The sequence below is a fragment of the Alosa alosa genome, chromosome 9, assembly GCF_017589495.1.
Source record: "Alosa alosa isolate M-15738 ecotype Scorff River chromosome 9, AALO_Geno_1.1, whole genome shotgun sequence".
Taxonomy (NCBI): Eukaryota; Metazoa; Chordata; class Actinopteri; order Clupeiformes; family Clupeidae; genus Alosa; species Alosa alosa.
The window spans coordinates 1,676,510-1,698,667 of record NC_063197.1 but is presented as its reverse complement, the minus strand read 5'-3'; the positions used below and the strand labels follow the sequence as shown (position 1 = coordinate 1,698,667).

General features: G+C 42.0%; 1 protein-coding gene across 5 annotated transcripts in view; it reads left to right on the top strand.

Moving 5' to 3' along the window:
* spag17 (sperm associated antigen 17) overlaps positions 1–22,158 on the top strand; it is a 268,746-nt gene that overhangs the window by 214,810 nt on the left and 31,778 nt on the right. For all 5 annotated transcript variants that reach the window (XM_048252172.1, XM_048252171.1, XM_048252170.1 and 2 more), the window contains 3 exons: positions 12,218–12,388; positions 15,675–15,763; positions 15,865–15,995. In XM_048252172.1, coding sequence (XP_048108129.1) covers positions 12,218–12,388; positions 15,675–15,763; positions 15,865–15,995 — 391 coding nt within the window. The remainder of the gene's footprint in view (positions 1–12,217; positions 12,389–15,674; positions 15,764–15,864; positions 15,996–22,158) is intronic.

The following is a 22,158-nucleotide window of genomic DNA, read 5'->3' as shown; positions in this document are numbered from 1 at the left end:
CGTTAGGCCTTGTAGACTGCAGTCTGGAGATCACTGGAAGCACAGTCTGAAGTAGTGGGCGATCGGTAGATCCAAGAACTTCGGTGGACTTCTAACAGCGACCGCCTGTTACTCCATGAGACTGCAGCTCCTCACCGCTAGGCTAATGTTAGTCTGCAGTTGGCATGGCAGCTCGCAGGTCAGCAACAGCTCGGCGGCCACGGCAGATCTTTCCCAGAGTAACTAGCCTAGGTCCAGCTGTCCTGAGAGATCCCCGACCAGACAGTGAAGTGCAACGCCACGGATGGATGGAAGGATGTCAGAGGCCCAGTTAGTCTGCAGTTGGCATGGCAGCTCTCAGGTCAGCAACAGCTCGGCGGCCACGCAGATCTCCCCAGAGAGTAGCCCAGGTCCAGCTGTCCGGAGAGATCCCTCGACCAGACAGTGAAGTGCAGCACCGCCACAGATGGATGGAAGGATGTCCGATGCCCAGCTAGGGCAAAAGCTAGCCATAGCAAGCTCCCAATGGACAAACGTCAACGATGTTTCAGCTGACTTAGAAGCAGTAAAAAGGACTAAGAATAACACGAAAACTATCAAAAATAACGTAAATAAATAGGGAAAACATTTAACTAGACCAACCAATACAAAAAATAAACATGACATTACATAAAATTACGAACATTACATAAAACAAACAAAAACATGATGCCAGACGGAGCGGCATGTCTCGCCAGCGTCCCCGTAACCTAGCGAGATGTTCCCCGTAACCAAGAGAGATGTTCTCTAAAGAGCTGGGTCTTCAGGAGTTTTTTGAAGATGGAGAGGGATGTCCCTGCCCTTGTAGGAACTGGCAGTGTGTTCCACCAACGAGGAACAACAGATGAGAAAAGTTTGGATTGGCCTGAGCGCACCGGGTGGTAGAGCTAGACATCGCTCGCCTGAGGAGCGAGCGGTCTGGAGGTAGCGTATGTCTGTATGAGGGCATTCAAGTAGGTGGGAGCAGAACCAGAGACTACTTTGTAGGCAAGGGTTAGAGCCTTGAATTTGATGCGGGCCGTCATAGGTAGCCAGTGTAGCTGGATGAGCAGCGGGTAACATGTGCCCTTTTGGGTTGGTTGTAGACCCGCCAAGCGCTCTGAATCATCTGAAGGGGTTTCACTGCGCAGGCTGGGAGACCTGTCAGGAGGGCGTTGCAGTAGTCAAGTCATTGAGATCACTATTGCCTGAACCAGAAGTTGAGTAGCATCTTGAGTCAAGTAAGTCCTGATTTTCCGTGATGTTGTAGAGTGCTAAAACGGCATGACCGGGCGACTGAGGCAACATGATCTGAGAAGGTTAGTTGGTTGTCGAGAACAACTCCTAGATTTCTTGCAGTCCTGGTAGGTGAAACAGACAGGGAGCTAATTTTGATGTTGATGTCGTGGTGTATGGTAGGTTTAGCTGGGAGGACCAGCAGTTCAGTCTTTGAGAGGTTCAGCTGGAGGTGGTGTGCCTTCATATATGTAGCTATGTCTGAGAGGCAATCCGAGATCCGTGCTGAAACCAAGGGGTCATCAGGTGGAAAGGACAGATAGAGCTGTGTGTCGTCTGCATAGCAGTGGTATGAGAAGCCATGTGAACGGATAATCTGTCCCAAGGAGGTGGTGTAGATAGCAAAGAGAAGGGGGCCCAGCACTGAGCCCTGGGGGACCCCTGTGGTGAAATAGTGAGGTGCAGATAGCTGACCAAGCCATGATACGCTAAATGAGCGTCCTGTGAGGTAGGATTCAAACCAGGAGAGAGCAGAACCGGAGATTCCCATGTTAGAGAGTATGGAGAGAAGGATGCGGTGATTAACCGTGTCAAAGGCATAAGTCAAGCAGAATGAGTACTGATGACCGAGCGGTCGCCCTGGCTTCTTTTAAGGCTTCTGTTACAGACAGCAGAGCCGTTTCGGTAGAGTGGCCGCTTTTGAACCCAGATTTGGATCCAGAAGGTTGTTCTGTGAAAGGAAGTCAGAGACCTGTTTGGAGACTGCTCGTTCAATGCCTTTGGATAAGAAAGGCAGGAGTGAGACAGGGCGGTAGTTCTCGACTTGAGCAGGGTTGAGAGAAGTTTTCTTAAGTAACGGTGTTACCCGGGCCATTTTGAACACTGTTGGAAATGTGCCGGAGGTTAGCGAGGCATTGATCACATGTGTGATAGCTGGTGTGATGGTCGGGCTGATGAACTGAAGTAGGCTCGTAGGTATAGGGTCCAGCGAGCATGTGGTAGGACGGCTACATGTCAGGAGTCTAGATACTTCACTCTTGGAGAGAGGCGCGAATGCTGAAGAAGATGTTCCAGCAGCCCCTGGAGGTTGTAGGAGAGTGGTATCTGAGTCTGATGCGTTGTGTGGGCATGTAGAGAATTGACTGCTGATTGCCGCCACTTTGTTTGTAAAAAATGAGGCAAGGGTATCCGCAGTAAGGCTGGATGGAGGAGGAGGCAGCTGTGGGTTGAGTAGCGATTTGAAGGTTGAGAAAAGTTTTGAGTGTCTGTAGCGCTGTTGATTTTGTCATTGAAGAAAGCCGTCTTAGCAGCAGTGATGCTGGCTGAGAAGGAGGTTAGGAGTGTTTGGTAGTTTTTGAGGTCATCAGTTAGTTTGGATTTGTGCCATTTCCTCTCCACGGCTCTGAGTTTGGTGCGCTGCGATCAGAGGGTATCACCAGTATGCAGGCTGGCCAGTCACTGTTGGTATCTCCCTGCATCTCACCACTGCCTCCAATTTAAAGAGCATTGCTGCAACATGTGTACAGGTCTCGGCTATACCAGCCATGCATGTACAATGGCCTGAGGTTATAGCCCCTGATGAGTTGATGATGGCCCAGGGTTTGAGTGGTGTATCATTCAGACGCGGCAAGTGTAAGACCTGTAGAAAATATAGAATATGAATGGGTTATTTTGACATTACTTTGAAAGACAATGTGGGGCCTCTATTTATCTATTCATTTACTTTATGTATTATTAAAAACGAATCAATCACACACTTTACCCACAACATGATACAATCATGGACTATGAGTAATGTCGTGTAGCCTACTGTTGTTGACATGAACTGACTCCCTTTGCACCTTGCACTTTAACATTGCATTGCACGTTATGTATATTTATGTGTATTTATTTATTTATTTCCTACATAAACTAGGTTATTTGTTAACTATTTAAGTGGTAATTAATATCTGTTTATATATAACAAGTTGAATAACCTAGCCTAAATACCGGTAGGCTATACCTCTATTCCCTGGCCTGCTGTTGGTGCATCGTAGTGCTTGTGTAGCCCATATTGCTGCCAATAGGCTAAATCAAAACAGGCACATGACATAACCTAAAAAAATCAATTAGTCCCTTCCAGATATCAAAAGCCTATCTGATCCATCCCGTCTTAAGTTGCCCTAGGTTAGGCTACATTGTAGCCTTGTAAAACGGGTGTGGTGAAAACCAGCTTACCTTAGTTGATACAACGGCGTTGTCACAGTCCTTTGGTCGAAATATCAACAAATCCTGCACCCAACCATTGGTGAAATGTCCGTGGGCTTTAAGGGATTTATAGTTACGAAACTGTTCGTAAGTGTAAGCACTAATGACGTGGATGAGGTAGTTAGTAATATCCAAGTAAGATGTTGGAGGTAGCAATGCAGGATCAGCGCTCCAGCTTTTTCCTGTCAGATCGTATGGATCAATATTATTAATAGACAACAATTTCTCGAAACAACGGTCTCTGGCATCTTTGCTGAGCTTGTCTATATATGGTATCCTCTCGCGCTGTCTGTTTTTGTCTATTTCACTTTTCTTTTTGCTGTAGCCTATACAAAAATAGTAGATAGGCTACTCTTTGCTACTACGCTTTGCCTCAGAGTGGCCGCCCACTGTCAGAGTGTATCGTTCTGACTGCAATACCTGCAAAATGGCAGCTCGTTGACGTCACAATAATTAACAAACGTAACTGACAGAGACCGATTGTTGCCACGAGGCATTCCAGCCTACGAATTTAATAAAAAAGTAAATCATGCATAATTTTAAAAAAAAAGTAAATTTAGGCGACCGTAGGCAATAAGGTTTCCGTAAACAGCAGGTGGAAATCCCGACACTCTTTCAACTACATGAAACTTAATAGTGAACCATCAAATACCCCCCAGATTTCAGTGCCCACCAGTCCCAACATTTAGCAATATAATCAAACAGTCCAAACATTAAATCCCAAACAAAACTGCTTTTGATAGCCTACTAGCATGTCGCTCCAAACAAAGCACGTCTCAAAATAAAACGCACATAAAAAAAATTAAATCCCAAACAAAACTGCTTTTGATAGCCTACTAGCATGTCGCTCCAAACAAAGCACGTCTCAAAATAAAACGCACATAAAAAAAGGCCTGCCTCGAATACAAGCCTGCCCCAAATAAAGGCCTGTGCTTTGCGCAGCCTAATTAAATACATTTGAGGATTTACGATAGTCTATCTCCTAAACATTCCTCACCCGTTATCCAGACATGCATGAAAACATTTGAAAACAAAAATCAGCCATAGGTTATTTTGAGAATGATGACTTTCTCTTCAGCATTGTCTTAACCGTTAAAATGAGGCAGATATGACGAGGCATTGCAACAATGTTTACAGACATACACTGTAAAGTTGGCTGCAAAGATTAGGTATGCAGACTGTTACAATTGACTGACACGCACGCACACACATTATCAAAATCACACGCTTGATGCTTTAGGTTATAGTCTTTATACATGGGTTTAGTTAATGGTCAAGCTATAATAAGACCACACTTTAAAGGTGCCATGCCTAATGTCTGCTAAAAAATCAATTCATACTCCACATTACATAAAAGATGGGGGCATGAAAGAAAGTGAGTTGGTCTACCCTAGAGTAACAACCGAGACACGTGTATAGAGCATCTTGCTTTGTATCTGACTGCCATCCTGATGACTGGTGCATGGTCTGCTCTTGGACCACCATATTCAGTTTATTAACTTGCTGTGAATTATTACACAAAATGTTCATTAAATGTACGAAGAAGTATTACTAGGTTAATGATTGATAATATGACTCGTACAGTATGAAGGCTACAGTAGCCTAGCTAATGTTAACTAGCATTACCAACCTCCCTGCAAAACTCCCCACACAACTTTGTAGGTCTTGTCCCTCATGCTGGCCCTTACAAAACCCACAAGCTGACCCTCGGACACACAACAGTCAATAATGTGACCCGATTTAAAGTGGTTTTCACCCCTTTGGACACTCTTGATTTCGTCCTTGAAACAGTGAAATATTCACGGGGGCATGGACGGTTTGCTAACCATTTTACTGCAGTGTCTAGCCCAGTGTTTCCCAAACTTTTTTTTCTGGGGACCCACTTTTTAAAAATGACAGACCATCGTGACCCATTTCACTTCAAATCTACCCTGCAACCACCAATATTGTTTTAGGCCACAGGTTCTCCAACTTTTCTATGCCTCCCCCAACCATGCTTTGAACACGGTTGTGCTGCATTTTGAGCACCATCAGCGTGAAAAGTTGGAAACGACTACTGAAAAGATACGTTTTAATGCGCGTCCGAGAGTTTGGGGAAATTCTAGCATGTTGCGCAGTCGTCATTCATCAGCATAGTAAGCTGTTCCTGTATTTCTAAAAAAAATGTTGTAGGCTACGTTGCAAATGGGTCCATAACACTGTGGACGTCAATTCCGATGTAAACAGCAAATAACTCAAGTCGTTATATTGTATTGTTGTATATTATATTGTATAGTCGTTATATCAGAACAAGGCTTTTGCGCAATAGCCGGAAGAATGTGCCTTTACTTTGGAGTTAGCAAGGTAGAAAACGAGAGGAATAGTGTTTAAAATGTCCATTTAAATTGTAGCCTAATATAATGTACTGTTATGCATTTTAAATCAGAAATAAGAATGAGTAGCCTGACGAGCCAGACTCACATTAAAATGTAGGGTCTGGGCACTCACCGTTCGCAGTGCTCAGTCCGAGGGGCGGGATAATCGGTTGTCTTTCAAATTCCCTCTGCACGCAATAGGACAGTGCGAGTCCCATGCGTTTCCCACCAGCGGAGCTAGTTGGCTAGTTAAAACTTTTGCCAACTTAATAAAAACTCGTGTCACACTGTTCGCCAACAGCAACATCCATCTTATTTGTTTTCAAGTAGCAGGGAATTCAAGCCAAACCGTTGCAACTCTGCCATCAATCATTATGTTAAGCCCGCCACTGACTCTATACACGCATTTGATTGGCCTGATAGAAGTTTAATTTTTCGAGCTCACAAGCCAACGGAGAGTTGCTAGACTAGCCCTCGCAGCAAATGTAATTTGCTGCCGCTAGGGTGCGTCTAGATTTCTAGGCTAAAGAATGAGAGGAGGTTGCTATTAACTTTAAAGATTGCATATACAATCGAAACTATCTACATACAGTACAAATTAAATGGCCTTATGTCCGGTCTATGGATGTCTGCTTTAGTTGACAGCACGGTCACTAGATTTTAATTGGTAAAGTTGAGGAGCTGGTATCTGTTAATGTTAGTGCAAATAGGCGGATTCATGTCCATTGTAGTTTGCAACTGCGAGGTACATGGCAGGCGCCCCACAGAATGGTTTCATTTTGAGAAGTATCCATGCTCTGGCACCACCTCTGCGATGCGTTCGTCCCCCAGTTTCATGCGCCAGTTTCATGAGCTTTTATGACAAAACCGTGACTGTGGTAGTTAACAAACTACATCCTAATAGAAAACTGTTAGCTTTCCTGGTATCAAATGACAAATGGTATCAGTTAGGCCTATAACACAACATAAATTGTGCTGGCGACCCACCCGTGGTACTTAATGAGGATATACAGGGCTTTTTATGCCTCGACTAAGTTGATGTTTCAAAATTCATGTTCATAGAAACAACTAAGGTCACTAAAACATAATATATTTCATACCTGTGTTGCAGCATGTAGGTTAATGTTAGCAGCATTTTAATGACATTCTAATGTCTGAAAGGCTAATGATTAGCCTATTGGCTACCTGAAAAGTTAAGTGTTTAAACAAAAGATTCTGCTCCGCTCTAGAATCTTTGGTTTAAACTAGCATTTACAGTGTTCTATTTGATGGTATATTGGCCCTGACTAAGTTCTTGTGATTATATAAACCACAGTCCTTGTTGATACAAGTACCAATGTTCGTCTAGAAAGTTTTTATTCACATTAAGATTTTCGCCATAGGCAGTAAAAGACTCCGCCATCTTTGTCGATAATTTTCGCTGAAAAAGTTTCAAACTATGATCATAACGGCCTTTCCACCAATCAGAGGCATCACTGTGGGATTGTGGAATTGTTCAGGATTGTGGGTAATGAAGTACTTCAGCTTCAAGCTTCAGGCTTTTGTTGGGATTTGGGACACGCAACTCAAAATCCACTGTGTGAAAAGTGTGATTTTCATCCCCGTAAATGCCTGGAGATCTCCCTAATTTTCAGCAGTTGATGATAATTTGCAACCTGCAAAGGTCGCGTTTGTCTGTGCCACATATTGTCGGAAACAAACTATTACGTATGTGGAGAGCTCGCGGAGTGCTATGGCTCTAATTAGCATACTGTATGAATGATAGATAGATACTTTATTGATCCCCAAGGGGAAATTCAAGGTCTCAGTATCATACAGACATCACACACAACATGCACTAACGGCAAAAAAGTGGTGGACAGACCACCGCCATTGGAGCTGGAGCAGGGCAGTCAAACCTGTTGTACAAGTGGTTCAACTGGTTCGCCCTGTCCAGGTCCCCCTCCACAGAGCTGCTGTTCTTCTTCAGGCCAGTGATAACCTTCATGCAGTCCCATGTCTCCTTCAAGTTGTTTTCCTGCAGCTTCTGTTCCACCTTCTTTCTGTAATCCTCCTTAGCTTCCTTCAGCTTGAATTTGAGTTCCCCTTGCACGCGCCTCAGCTCTGCCATGTCCCCTCTCTGGCGCCATCTTTTTCCTGTTGAGAAGGGTCTTGACATTGCTGGTTATCCAAGGCTTGTTGTTGGGAAAGCAGCGTACAGTTCTGGTGGGAACAACAATGTCCATGCAGAAGTTCAGGTAGTCAGTTGTGCACTGTGTGACCTCCTCCAAGTCCTCTCCATTCTGTAACACACTCCAGTCAGTACACTCGAAGCAGTCTCTCAGAGCCTCATCCACTTCGGGTGTCCACTTCCCTGAAGGTGCTTGTGGGAACTGGTAGCCTCTGTACTTTGGGCTTGTACATTGGCTGGAGATGAATGAGGTTGTGGTCTGACTTTCCCAGTGGGGGGAGGGGGTTTGCACTGTATGCATCCCTCCCGTTTGCATACATGAGGTCTATTGTCCTGTTTTTCCTTGTAGGGCAGTCTACATACTGGTAAAAATTTGTGAGTGTGGAATCCAGTGTTATGTGATTGAAGTCGCCAGAGATCACAAAAAAGGCCAGTGTGTTGGGTTTGAAGCCTTGCGATTGGGGAGTGGATGACGCCACACGCTGTATCCGAAGAGCTCGAGGTGGAACGTAAACACAGACAGCAATTGCGCGTCGAGAACTCCCTCGGCATGTAGTGCGGGACGGAGACTAACCGCTAATAACTCCACATCCTTACAGCATACAGTCTCCTTTACTGTTACATGTCCGGGATTGCACCATCTATTGTTAATGTACAGCACCAGTCCGCCTCCCTTCTTTTTGCCAGAAAGTCCAAACGAGCTACACTGAAGCCAGGCAGCTCAACGTTAGAAGTGGGGATATGGCTTGTTAGCCACGTCTCCTTAAAGCATAACAAACTACATTCCCTGTACAACTTCTGGTTTCTTACCAGGGCATCCAGTTCGTCAGTCTTATTAGCCAGTGAGTTCACGTTTCGCATCACAATCGATGGAACCGAGGGCTTGTATCTCCACTTCTTCTCCCGACGCCTCGTCTTCACTTTTACTCCCGCTCTGCAACCCCGAAAGAACCACAGTTCCTCTGGAATGTTGTCGCGATGTGGGGAGAGGGCAGTGTGCAATATGTGTGTTGGAGAAGCTTCCTCATGAGACAATGTGCTGTGTATTGGGGGGGGGGAGTGTACTGCAAGTATGGTGAAGGGACTTACTATTGCAAGCAGAGTACTGTATGTATGATGTATGTGAGTGATGACAGTGAAGATGTGTGTGTGGGCGGGAGGGGAGTGGAGCAGTGACTGTGTGTGTGTGTGTGTAGTGTGTGTGTGGGTAGGTGGGGGCAATGTGCTGTATGTAGAGGATGTGTGTTGGAGAAGATCCTGAAGACAATGTGCTGTGTATGTAGGGAGGGGGGGGCAGTGTGCAGCAAGTATGTAGAGGAGGCTTACTGTAGCAAGCAGTGTGCTGTATGTATGTGAGGTGATGACAGTGATGATGTAAGTGTGTGTGTTTTTTGTGTGTGTGTTGGGGATGGGGGTGGGGTGGGGGCAGAAAGGCTAGGCAATCAAGGACATGGGTAGATAGATGGAGGAGAAATCAAAAATAATAAATAAAAAGTTCTATGGAGATGTGCAAAAGTTGGAGAAAGTCAGATATGTGTGTGTGTGTGTTTTGACGTGTGATGAAACAAAAAAATAAATAAAAGGTCTGTAGCATAGGGAGAGGGATGTAAAAGTGCTAAAAGTCATGTAGGTGTGTGTGTGTGTGTGTGTGGGGGGTCATGAGTGCTGAGGAGTGAATGAGTGCAAAGTCAGTATAGTGTGAGTTCAGAGTTGGGAAATGTTTGAGAGTGCTGAGGAGTGAATGTGTGCAAAGTCAGTATAGTGTGAGTTCAGAGTTGGCCTGGGGATAAAAACCTCTCCTGAGTCTCTCAGTTCTGGCTTTGTGACTACATAGGCATCTTCTTGATTTCAGCGGTAGGAATAATCCATTGTTAGGATGAGAAGAGTCCTTCAGAATCTTTTGGGCTCTTAGGAGTACTCTTCTGGAATAGATATCTTGTAGAGCAGGGGAGTTGAGTTCTTATAGCACGTTCAGCTGAGCACTACTCTCTGCAGAGTACTACAATCTCTAACTGTGGAGTTCCCATACCAGGTGATGATGCTACCAGTTAGAACACTCTCAACCGCTGAAGTGTAGAAGGCCTTCATGATGGATGTAGAAACTTTGAATTTCCTTAGCTGACGAAGGAAGTAGAGTCGTTGTCTGGACTTCTTCAGAACATATTGAGTGTTAACAGTCCATGTTAAGTCTTCAGTAATGTGGACACCAAGGTATTTAAAACTTGTGACTCTCTCTACAGGTTGTCCGCTGATCATTAGTGGGGTGTAACTGTAGTTCTGCTGGTGCCTTCTTTAATCCACTACCATTTCCTTGGTTTTAGTGATATTCAGTGTCAAGCTGTTAGATTGGCACCACTGTGCCACCTCATCAACCTGATCCAGGTAGAGCTGTTTATTGTTGTTACTAATCAGGCCCAAGATCACTGTGTCATCTGCAAACTTGATGATGGAGGTATGACTACTATGACTACTTTGTGCTACTCTAACCACGGTTGGTGAGGAAGTCAAATATCCAGTGACAAAGGGTGGTGTTCAGTCCTAAGGCCTTCATGTTTGTGACCAAGGTGAGAGGTACTATCGTGTTGAATGCTGAACTAAAGTCAATAAACAGCATCCTCACATAATTCCCATTCCCCCTCCTCCAGGTGAGTTAAGGTGGTGTGCATGAGGTTTGAGATGGCATCCTCTGTAGACCTGTTGGCTCTGTAAGCAAATTGGAGGGGGTCGAAGGAGGCAGGGAGGGATGAGCAGATAATGTTTTTCACAAGCTTCTCAAAACACTTCATCACTGTAGACGTCAGGGCTACTGGGCGGTAGTCATTCAGACATGATGGACTTTTGTTTTTCGGTACTGGAACAATAACAGACTGCTTGAGGCAAGTAGGAACTGTCTCTTGAGCCAATGATGTGTTAAAGATATAAGTGAACACAGAAGCTAACTGAGCAGCGCAGGATTTCAAAACCCTGTTAGAAATTCCATCCGGTCCAGCAGCTTTTCTACAATTAACCCTCCTAAAGGCATTGCTCACATCGACCTCAGAGACACAGAAAGGTGCATCCTCATTTGCTTCACATGCTGCAGCTAGTGCAAGATAGTCTGTGTTTTTCATGTCAAAGCGAGCATAAAAAGCATTAAGTTCATCAGGGAGGGCTTTACTCACATTCATCATAGGAGGGGACTTTCTTTCAAAGCCAGTGATGGTTCGGAGTCCTTTCCACACTCGTGCTGGATCCCCCTCCAAGAAATCAGCTTCAACTTTGTCTCTATAGCGCCGCTTAGCATCTTTAATAGCTCTACTTAAACTATAAGATGCTGCTTTGTAATCCGTCATATCCCCTGAAATAAGCCCAGCATTATAAGTCATGGTGCGTGTCTTTAATTAACATATAACATGTATGTTGTGTTGTGTTTCTATCCAATTGAGTGCATAGGCTGATTCCTAGTTGAATAGCCAATGGTGATGTGCAGATTTGGTTACCCAATCAGGAATCTAAGTTAAAATCTAAGTACAAATCCTGAAATACATACAATACAATATAATACCACGTTTGATCCCCAAGGAAGCGCAAAAGTCTGTGTTCCTGCAGGAAAGATTTGTAACTGGACAGATTTTTGTGCATAGAACATGGATTTGTAACTGTAGAATATATTTGTAATGGTAAAATATGTGTAACTGTAAGATGATTTGTAGCTGTAAAACCAATCCTTTGAAAAACCAAACCAATCATTTGAAAGTGTAGTGCATATTTGTCATATTGACGATTACTTGGACAAATAATTTTTACAGTTACAAATAATTTCTACAGTTTTAAAACCTGATACACACATACAAAACATTTGAGTCTATTTTGATTCCATAAGATGTGCTAATCCAGACTCCAGCTTGTTTTCCGTGATGTTTCCTCCTCCTGCATCCTATGAAGTTGTTGTGTTCATCAGCACAGATTGCACCAGTGAAAAAAGTAGTCCAAAAGTTGGTTGGTATTTGTAAACCAATGTTGATCATATGTTACAGAACCCAGTGTACTGGGAGTAAATAAAATATACTGTATAAAATAAGTCAAAGATGAAATGAAAGCACAGTCGAGTTGGAGCCATCAGAAAGGCACCCAAACACAGCGGTGCAATGGCAACATCTAGTCTTTCTTGTGATTTCTTAAAATGCTCCCCTGAACCCTGTTTATAATTAATGTATTAACCTTTGTACTTTAGATCATGCCCTTCGGTTCTGGTGTGTTTTCCATTAACGAGGAAGGCCAAGCCATCTACACATCTCAACAGAGGAGCCCCACAGCTGAACAGCTGGAGCCAAGCAGTTACATGATGTCCACCTCTGGAGATATTTTGTGTGAGATCACTGATTCAGCTGGAAATCAATTTCAGGTGAGTTGGACAGGTGATTTAAGTATCCATAATCCATTTTAATTGTCAGTTTTCTAGTAAAGATATTATCCTTATTTTATTACACGGCTCTTCATAATGCTGTAGAATGCTCCATCCACTTGAATGGGCCTACCCAACGTTTGGAGGTCTAATAATTTCATATAACAGACTGTCAAGAAAAATGTGTTTTGTGCTTCTTATTCACTTCGTTGATATCACTCTGCAAGTAGTCCGGTCACTTCTTGCATTGTAACTCCATGCGATCAGGGTTCCCAGAAATGGCTCTGTCATGAACAATAAGTTCTGGCTTGCGAAAAAGTTCCGGATGACGTAATAATCACGTTCCGATCAGCTGTTAATTTCCAGGTGAATGTCTATTAGAATCTTCGTGAATCACTGTCTAAACACGTATGAAAAAGGGAGAATTTAAGTCGTCAGTGCGAAATAGATAGCCTATATTTTACACTGTATAGGGGAGAAGATGGAATATGGATCTGGTGAAATACAATTAGCCCTGACTCTTTCGTTGTAAGGTTTTATTGAGCGCCACGCAGCACGTCAAACTTGTAGCCTATTTTACCGCGTCTGTGACCAATATAAGCTAGCCTAGGCCTACTTGGGGTTGTCTATAGCTAACTATCTGAAGCTAGGCCTGCTTGAAAACATTGAAATAGCCTTGGCTACTGTCATGTTGGATATTGAGTTTCGTTATAAATGTATCTTAAAGAGCTACAAATCGATTCGCTAAACTATAGGCACTGTTCATGTTCCTCGTCCACATTATTAGTCAAACTCTCAATACCCGTAAGCTACATTTCCAGTTGGCTTCAGATAATCACAAAGTGCCTTTATGTCGCTTATGGGAAGGGAATCATTTGTAAATATAGGCTAGTTAGTTAATTTACTCGCATTTGGCAAGGCGAGTGCATGCCTATTTTAAACCCTGTAGCAAGTGACGGCGCGTCACTCCTTACGCCCTCCTATCAGTTCCTATGGCCACTTGGCCAGTGCGAATGCAAATGAAAAAACGGTTTTGGGGGAGAGTAGTTAGTAGAACTGATTTAGAAGTGGACTGTTCCTATAACTACATTCCTGTAACTACGAAAGACACTATAGTTGCTACTATGCTTTTGGGTAACCCAGCCCTGCACCACAGAGCCCTGCACAACTGTTTCACTGAACATTTAAAGCAGCACCAATGTAGTGCAGTGTTCCTACCCAAACAGCAACTTCATATGGCTATTTTACAAGCGATAAAACCTACTCTGAGTGATGTTTGCCCTATTAAAAGTTTGTGCCATCAAAATGATTTTGGAAACGTTATTTTAAGGTAAATACAAATACTCTTTAGGGGGACTTTAAATGACATATGTATACACGTTAATTCAAAGCAGTCATTAGGCTGTAAATGCTATTAGTGTCTCCCTATGACGGTGTAATAGAACAGTGTCAGAGAAGCACCTACACTTTCTATCTGTCAGGGACATGAAATGTGCATGTGGACAAGTTAATTCAAGGCAGTCATTAGGCTGTAAATGCTATTAGTGTCTCCCTATGTCGGTGTAATAGAAGAGTGTCAGAGAAGCACCTACACTTTCTATCTGTCAGGGACCTGAAATGTGCATGTGGACTCATGCACACTGCATTACACAAACATTTATACCCAGTTGAGGATGCTGGGAGATCACTCTCCGCATCTTCTTTCTGTAGCCTGTAACTGCCTATACAGGTATTTCTTTTCGATGGCCATCCCTTCATGGTCCTTGCTTCATGGTCAAGACTGTGATTACTCATTCTTCTCTCTCTCCTTCTAAAATAATGAAGATTAGATTAGATTCAACTTTATTGTCATTGTGTAGAGTACAAATACAGAGACAACGAAATGGAGTTTGCGTCTAACCAACAGTGCAAAAAAGCAGAAAAGTGCAATGTGACACACAGTATAGACAGGTGGTGCAGTATAAGCAGTAGAAGACATATAGTGCAGTGTAGACAGTAGTATACAGTTAAGAAAGTGGTATGGTTTACAGTAATATAAATTAAATATAAATATGTGCAATGTATTAGCAGTAGCCTTAAAAGAGCAGGATAGATATGGATATGCAGTGTGAACAGTGTATGAATATCATGTACAGATATGTGCAGTGTAGTCGCAGTAACATTATAAGACTAACAAAAATAATATAGATATACAGTATGCAGTATATTAACAGTAATATTATAAAAACAGAATAAATATGGATATTCAGTATGAACCGTAGACAGATATATAGACAGATATGTGCAGTATAGTGACAGTCAACATTATAAGTAAGTGTATGCACATTAAGAACAGTAAAGAGCTGTAGAATATAGAAGTATAAGCTTAAGTGTAATTGCACTATGCATATTTTTACGTATAAATAGAATACTATTGATGGTACAGGGTAGTGTAATTGAAGATAAAAACATGTTAATAAATCATAGGGCTTAATTATACCAAATATAATATTTTCCACATCCACATAATCTTAATTTACACCATGCTCACTGGAGGACTGAAGGCATGAGCTCACTTGTAGCAAGTGTGTGATAAAAAACTAAGATTAAATGTAAGGCATAGGCTACCAGCTTGCCAGCCAGCATTGATTATAGGCATGCTGGATGCAAGCATTGCAAATGTTACGGTCATGCACACATTGTGGAATTGCTGATAGGCCTAATAACGCCGTAATAACCAGAATAATTTGCAATAGCAACAAATAAAATGACTTTATTACCTGAGCTGATCCACAAGCTTCTGGTGTGGTAGTTCTGCTGCTCCGCATCCAGATCCAGATGTAACGTTACGTTAGCAAGTTGAGTGAGTCGATCTTCCGTAGTAAAACAAAAAAATACGTTTAAAACCTACCAACCAAACCACTGTTAAGCCTATATGTAATGTCTATGAAGAAATGTTCAAATATAAAATCGTGCTGTCAAGCAAGCCATCAACCCCTTGTTGCTAAAGGACTCTTTCGCACGTTTACCGCAGTAGGATTCGGTGGTCACAAAGCATAGACGTCACAAAGGGGTAAATGGATCGTCCAGCGACAGCAACCGTCATAGCAACGATGCCAACATTCTATGAGAAACATTTTAATGTGAGATCGGAACGTGATTATTACATCATCCGGAACTTTTTCGCAAGCCGGAACAAATTGTTCATGACAGCTCCTGATGAAATATCTTGCTAGACATGTGTAATGTCTATTGATAATTGTCCATATAGCATTTTACGTATTCATTTGCTCAATTGTGGTTGCAGGTAAAAGCTGATGGTCAGACATCTATGACTGCTGTTACTGTGACAGAGAACAATATTAAAGATTGGCTCAAAACAACACATATACCAAGGTGAGTTGCACAAGTGGCCCTCACAGAATTTCTATAAATGAATCGCTTCACTGTGTCTGTGCCCGGTGAGATTTAAGTGACATCTGAAAGTTGCCTTTCAGATTATTTGTGGCACATGGTGATGGTTCTGGTTTAGAGCTGTTGAGCTCTCAAGCACTTGAGGTGTTGCTGTTGGAAGCTTATGCAAATCCTGCCATAGCTGTTCTGAAAGAAGTTGCTCCAGAATTTACAGGCAAGTTCAGGTTACCTTAATACTACAATACAACATTCTATAATTTCAGATAAAACTAGAAATGCAATTCCAAAGAATTACCAGTGCATGAAAATGCAAAACATAAGGTGTGAAATATAGTGTTAAAACAGATTATGTGCTAATTAGGTAACTATTAACAATGTAAACAAGTTAACTGTGCTAACAGTATATTGTTAACTTAGCTAATGTTTTTAGTAGTTATGTTAACAATGCTAACTATAGTGACAATGTAAACTACTGTATACTAACAGTTTACTAACAATGTTACTATGTTAACAATGTTAATACTAACAATGTTAACTATGTTAACAATGTTAACTATGCTAACCATTTTTTTATTTTTTTATTAATACTTTATTTTTTATAGTTTTATCACATATATGCACATGGCATACAAGAAAAAACAGACACACCAACACAGAGGTACAAAAACAATACAAACAAAACAAAACAACAAAAAAAACATGAACAATCTTGATTGCCTTTACCTTACAATATGAATGATACATCAATATTTCAAATCTCATCCTGTCGCTGACATGTAAACACAGTCCACTTTTATTTACAAATTGTTCCTCTTGAACTCTTATCTTATGAGTTAACCATTCCATCACACCTATCTCATTCACTATTTTCAACCACTCGTCTCGAGTTCAAAGTTCAGTTAATTTTACTTTTTTCGTGAGATATTCAAATAAATATTTTTTTCACACTACGAGCTAGAAATCACTATACGTTCTTTGAAGCTGCTCATTGTAGACATTTGCTCATGACACTGCAATTGTCGGTTTCTTACCAGGTGATGAAACTTGCAGCAGTACAGACAAGGTAGACCAGTCTCCGTGCCATCACTTCCGCTAGCCTTTTTTTTTTTAAATTGCAGCGCTTTCTCTCACTCTTGTCATTGGTCTGTCTCTCTCTCTCTCTCGCTCCTCCAGCCCTCCGCGCTCTCGTTGCTATGCCTACCCCGCTCTGCTGCAATTCATCACGGGTAACATTGTGCGGAAGCCAGTATGCTATTCAACTATTCTCAGCCGGACACTACGTTGCCCGCAATGCATTGCGCACACAATGTCAAAACCATTTCTGTCTGGTGATACATGATTTAAGCGGCACCAGCGAGAATACAGGATGGAGGAACTTTCTCTCGTTGTGTTTCAAAAGAGAAAACAGATGTCACTCAGTTTTCAATGGAAAACAAATTCCAACGTTCATTTACAGTGATGTCTGCCGTTCATGACACATAATGTGAACTAATTCACGTTCAAGTTCTTTATTAAAAAATGTGTTGCGTTCAGTTCAACGTTCACGAAAAAATGAGCGTGTTCAATGAACGCGTTCTTTTGAACTCGTTCACGCACAACACTGACCACATCATCAGCAAAAAGACCGATGGTGTGAACCTCATTCCCAACTCTTATCCCTTTGAGATCAGTATTCTGTCTAATTGATTGTGCCAGGGGTTCTATAACAATTGCAAACAAAGTTGGTGATAGGCAGCAACCTTGTCTGGTAGATCTTTCTAGCTGTATAGACTGCCATTCATTTTTATCCTTGCAGTCGGCTTCTGATAAAGTGTTCTTCTTATATTATCATGAGTTTGACGCCCCTTAATAAAGCCTGTTTGGTCCTCATCTATGAGGTCACTCATAAAGCGCTCAAATCTCTTGCTAATAATAGAGTTATATAGTTTATAATCTACATTGAGCATAGATATCGGCCTGTAACCTGAGCAAGTCTCAATGTTGTTCCCCTTAGGAATCACTGTTATTACCGCTTCCTTCCAGGATGGTGGGAGCTTGCCATGATCAAGTGTATAATTAAAAGATGACTCAAACAGTGGTAGAAGTTGGCCGTCACTACCAGGAGACTTGTTCACTTTTAATCTACTTATTGCTTTCTCTTTTTCTGATGGTGTAATGGGTGAAGTCAGAAAATCATTCTGTTTCTTACCAATTGCTGGCAAGTCAAGAGTATCCAGAAATGCTCTCATTTGTTCATTGGTAGCTGATGGAGGCTGGCTATACAGATTTTATAATAGTTCATAAAGTTAGTTTCGATCTCTTTGGGTTCATAGGTCAACTGGTTTGTGACTATATCTCGTATCTTATGAATTGTTTTATCAGCCTGTTGCTTTTTTAATCTTTTTGCTAGCAATCTAGTAGCCCTGGGTCCCACTTCATAATAGGATTGTTTTAAAAACCTTATCTTCTTTTCAGTTTCTATACTTAATATTTTGTCTATATTATCCCTAACTTCTTTAATCTGAGGTAATAATGAGGGATCACATGTGTTCTTATGTAGCTGTTCAATTTCAGATAACTTCTCCTTTTCTTTCTTAAATGTTTCTTCTCTAGCTTTTTTTAATAGACACTGTCTTAGCTATACATTTCCCTCTCAAGACTGCTTTAAGAGCATCCCACAAAATGACAGGGCTAACCTCTCCATTGTCATTGTCATCAAAATCAAAATTTTGTCTCCACAACATTTAGTCTCCACAATTTACTTTTCTCTTGTGGTTTTAGGTGGAGCTTTAGGGTATACTGCAGAGTGGTCTGATATGTCCGCACCTTCAATTTCACACTCCTTCACTCTGTATAAGTCATTTTTATTCATAAAAAGGTAGTCTGTTCTGGAGTAGCTATCATTTGGGGCTGAATAATGAGTGTAATCCCTTTTAGAGGGATGAAATTCTCTCCAAAGATCCACTATACCAAATTCTTTAAATGCAGTTTTGATCATTTTAGTAACATGGTTGACCTTTTTTTTTTTGTTTGTTGTATCTAGTTTATCATTCATCACAATATTAAAGTCACCCCCACAAATCAATATTCCATCTGTTTCCAGAATTATGTTATCAAGCAGAGTTTTAAAGAAATGTTTTCCACTATTGGGTGGAGCATAGACATTAACCAGTGTCACTATTTGGGGGTCAAGCAGCGAAGCTGCGAGGACCTTATTGTGTTTCTACGTTTTCCTATTATTATTATTATATGCAATGGAAGTCAATGGCAGCCCATAGAACCGTCTGGTAAAAAGTTGGGAAATTTGGCACACTAATTGGGGACGGTCCCATGATTCATGTCACCAAGTTTCATGTCGGCAACTCGAACCCTCTAGCGCCACCAACAGGCCAAAGTTGGAAGTGTGTTCCCCACCCTATGACGTCATTTTCCGCCATGATGGATTTTCTGCCATTTTGGATTTCATCAAAAACACTTAAAATGTATCAGGGGTCACATACTTTCTGTGATTCCAACCAAATTTTACACAGATCATCTTCAGACCAAGCCTCACAAAAGTCTTCGGAAGTATTACCGTTCGCCCGTAACAGCCAATCAAAATTTGCGGTGAAGCCGCCAAACAGGAAGTGAGCTCATATCTCAGCAACCCTTGCAGTCATCAAATCCAAACTTGGTATATGGACTCATGACCCCATCAGGAGGACGCTCTATTTGGTGACCTTTGACCTCTAGGGGGCGCTGTAAATCAGTAACATGCCTTTTGGACTGTAGCTGCTGTTGTGCCTAGAATTACAATGTACTAGTGGTGTCTGGTAATACTGTGGAAGATCCTTATGTCGACAGATGGCAATTCATGACATCAACATAATTGATTTGGCCGCCATATTGGATTTAATCAAAACCACTATCAAATTTCCCTAGGTCACAAATTTCATCGGATCCTCACCAAAATTGGCACAGACCATCTTCAGACCATGCCTTATCAGTGCTTTGATTTCCATAACAATTGACTGAAGCATTTGCCCGTAGCAGCCAATCGAAATTGGTGGCGAAGCCGCCAAACAGGAAGTGAGCTCATATCTCAGCATCCGTAGCATCTATGAAAACCAATTGGTGCGCAAACTAAGTACATTGACTCCTGACCTAATTGGGAGAACACACAACCAATCTGGTAACCTTTGACCGCTAGGGGGCGCTGTAATTAGCAAAACCTTTTTTTGCCCGTAGCTGCTGAAGTGTATTATTCTGCCATGGAAGTCTATAGCAGCCCATAGAACCGTCTGGTAAAAAGTTGTGAAGTTTGGCACACTGATTAGAGACAGTCCTGTGAAAAATTTCATCAAGTTTTAAGTCGGCACCTCATACACTCAAGACCATTAACATTCAACGACAGTATCTTAATGTTATTCTCTATCATTCTCACTGATGAATGTTTGCAATCCAGACCTCAACACAACTAAGGTAAATAAACCATGGAACATCAACTGAACATAGAACTTTGTGACTTCCAAAAACAAGGATGATTTTTTCCATCCTTTGTGGTCCCTGTTGGTGGGAGGAGGGAAATGCTTGTAGAGGCCCTCCCTAGTAATGAGAAAATACTCATTTTCACTAGAAATGTCCAACATATAGCGCTTAAGCCAGGTCCTTGGTCGGTTTCACAAACTGGTTGGATTAAGTCATAAATCTTTGTGTATTGTATTGTTTTTGTGTATTGTCTATTGTAATGAATTATGAAAATGAAATGAAAATAGATTAAAAAAACAATCAGAAAGGAAGCAGCCATAGGGCTAAGTAAGCCTGCCTAACAAATCCACCCTGAGTCATTGTAGGTAATACTTTTACCTCCAGAATTGTCCAAAATAAGAATATATAGTCTTCAGAATTAGTTAAGGATAATTCAACTAAATAATTATGTCAACCACATGAATACCTCATTTATGCTTCCTCTGGGCCATGCTAATCTTTCAAACCATTTAGCGGCAGATCTCTTCTGAACTCTGTGAGCCTCTCTCTTGCGCGTTGACCTGCTCTGCCTGAAGTGTTGTTGCGCTTCCATGGTAGCAACTCGTTCTTCCACGGCCACTGCAGCGCTCATTCTCGACGTGTTCAGCGTCACCTGGAATCCACGTTTAGTCAGGTCCTGGGCCGCTTCATCCACACTCCCATAGATCTGCAGACCTGAGTCCCAGTGCACACACATCTTCGTATATGGTGTCTGGAATCGGATCCCCCTCTCCTTCAGTGCTGCTTTGATCGGCCCATATGCTTTGCGCTTCTCGCCGACTTCAGCTGCATAGTCGTTATCAAAGTAAACTCGCTTACCATCGATTTCAATCTTCTTCTGCCAGGCTTTCTGAAGAACCATCTCTTTGACATAGAATTGTAAGAAGTTCAATATTATTGATCTCGGTGATGCGGTCGCAGCCGGTTTCGGAATTAGTGCTCGGTGCGCCCGTTGGACTTGTGGCTGAACTTCAGCTAGTAGATCGAGATGAGTTTTGAATAGTTCACTTACAAAGTCGGTGACCGATTTCCCCTCTTTTTCTTCTGGTACGCCATAGATTCGGATGTTATTTCTTCTAGAGCGACTCTCCAAATCCACTAACTTGTCCTGCATCTCCGAATTCCGTTTCACAACTGTTAGCAGTGAATCTTTCATTTCCAAGCAAGCTGATTCCAGGTCTGCTATCCGCGTTTGAGCCTCAGTAATATTTGCGTTTTGACTCGCCTTTTCGCCTTTGAATTCCACGAGGTCATCCTTCATAGTTCTCATGACATCATTTTTAAATTCACTCAGGTCCTGTCTCATATCTTGTTTAAAGTCCTTAAGCTATTTGGATAGTAGCGCCAGACTTTCGAGCAGTGTGTTCTGGTTAACAGTAACGTTAGCTTCAGTAGCTTTACCTGAGGCTGCTTCTCCATTGCCATCTTCGGCATGTGCAACATTCACATCAGAGTCTACTTGAATTTTACTCATTTTCTTATCGTTCTTTAGACTTTTTTGGATTCTCCCTCCTTTCATACTCGAGTTTAGATGATTCAAATGCTTTTTCTAGCGTTAAGAGGTATTTTTAAAAACCGACTGTGAAGAGCACACCACTACACATCCATCTCGCTCTCTTGCGCCACCGGAAGTCAACTATGCTAACCATGTTCGCAACACCTCCATTTATTACCCATTTTGTCTGAAAATTCTAAAACAACGATGTTTTATATGAATACTTCAAAATAACATTTGATAAATGAACCGTACATTTTTCAGTAGCCAGGTGTGTAGATTTGAACAAAATCTGGTTTGGTTCTTACTGGGGCTTTTACTGCCTGAAATATCCGTTTACCGCGCTCGGAGGTTAGTGCTGGCCTGGTGGGTTGTCTACTGCCACCTTTTCAATGGC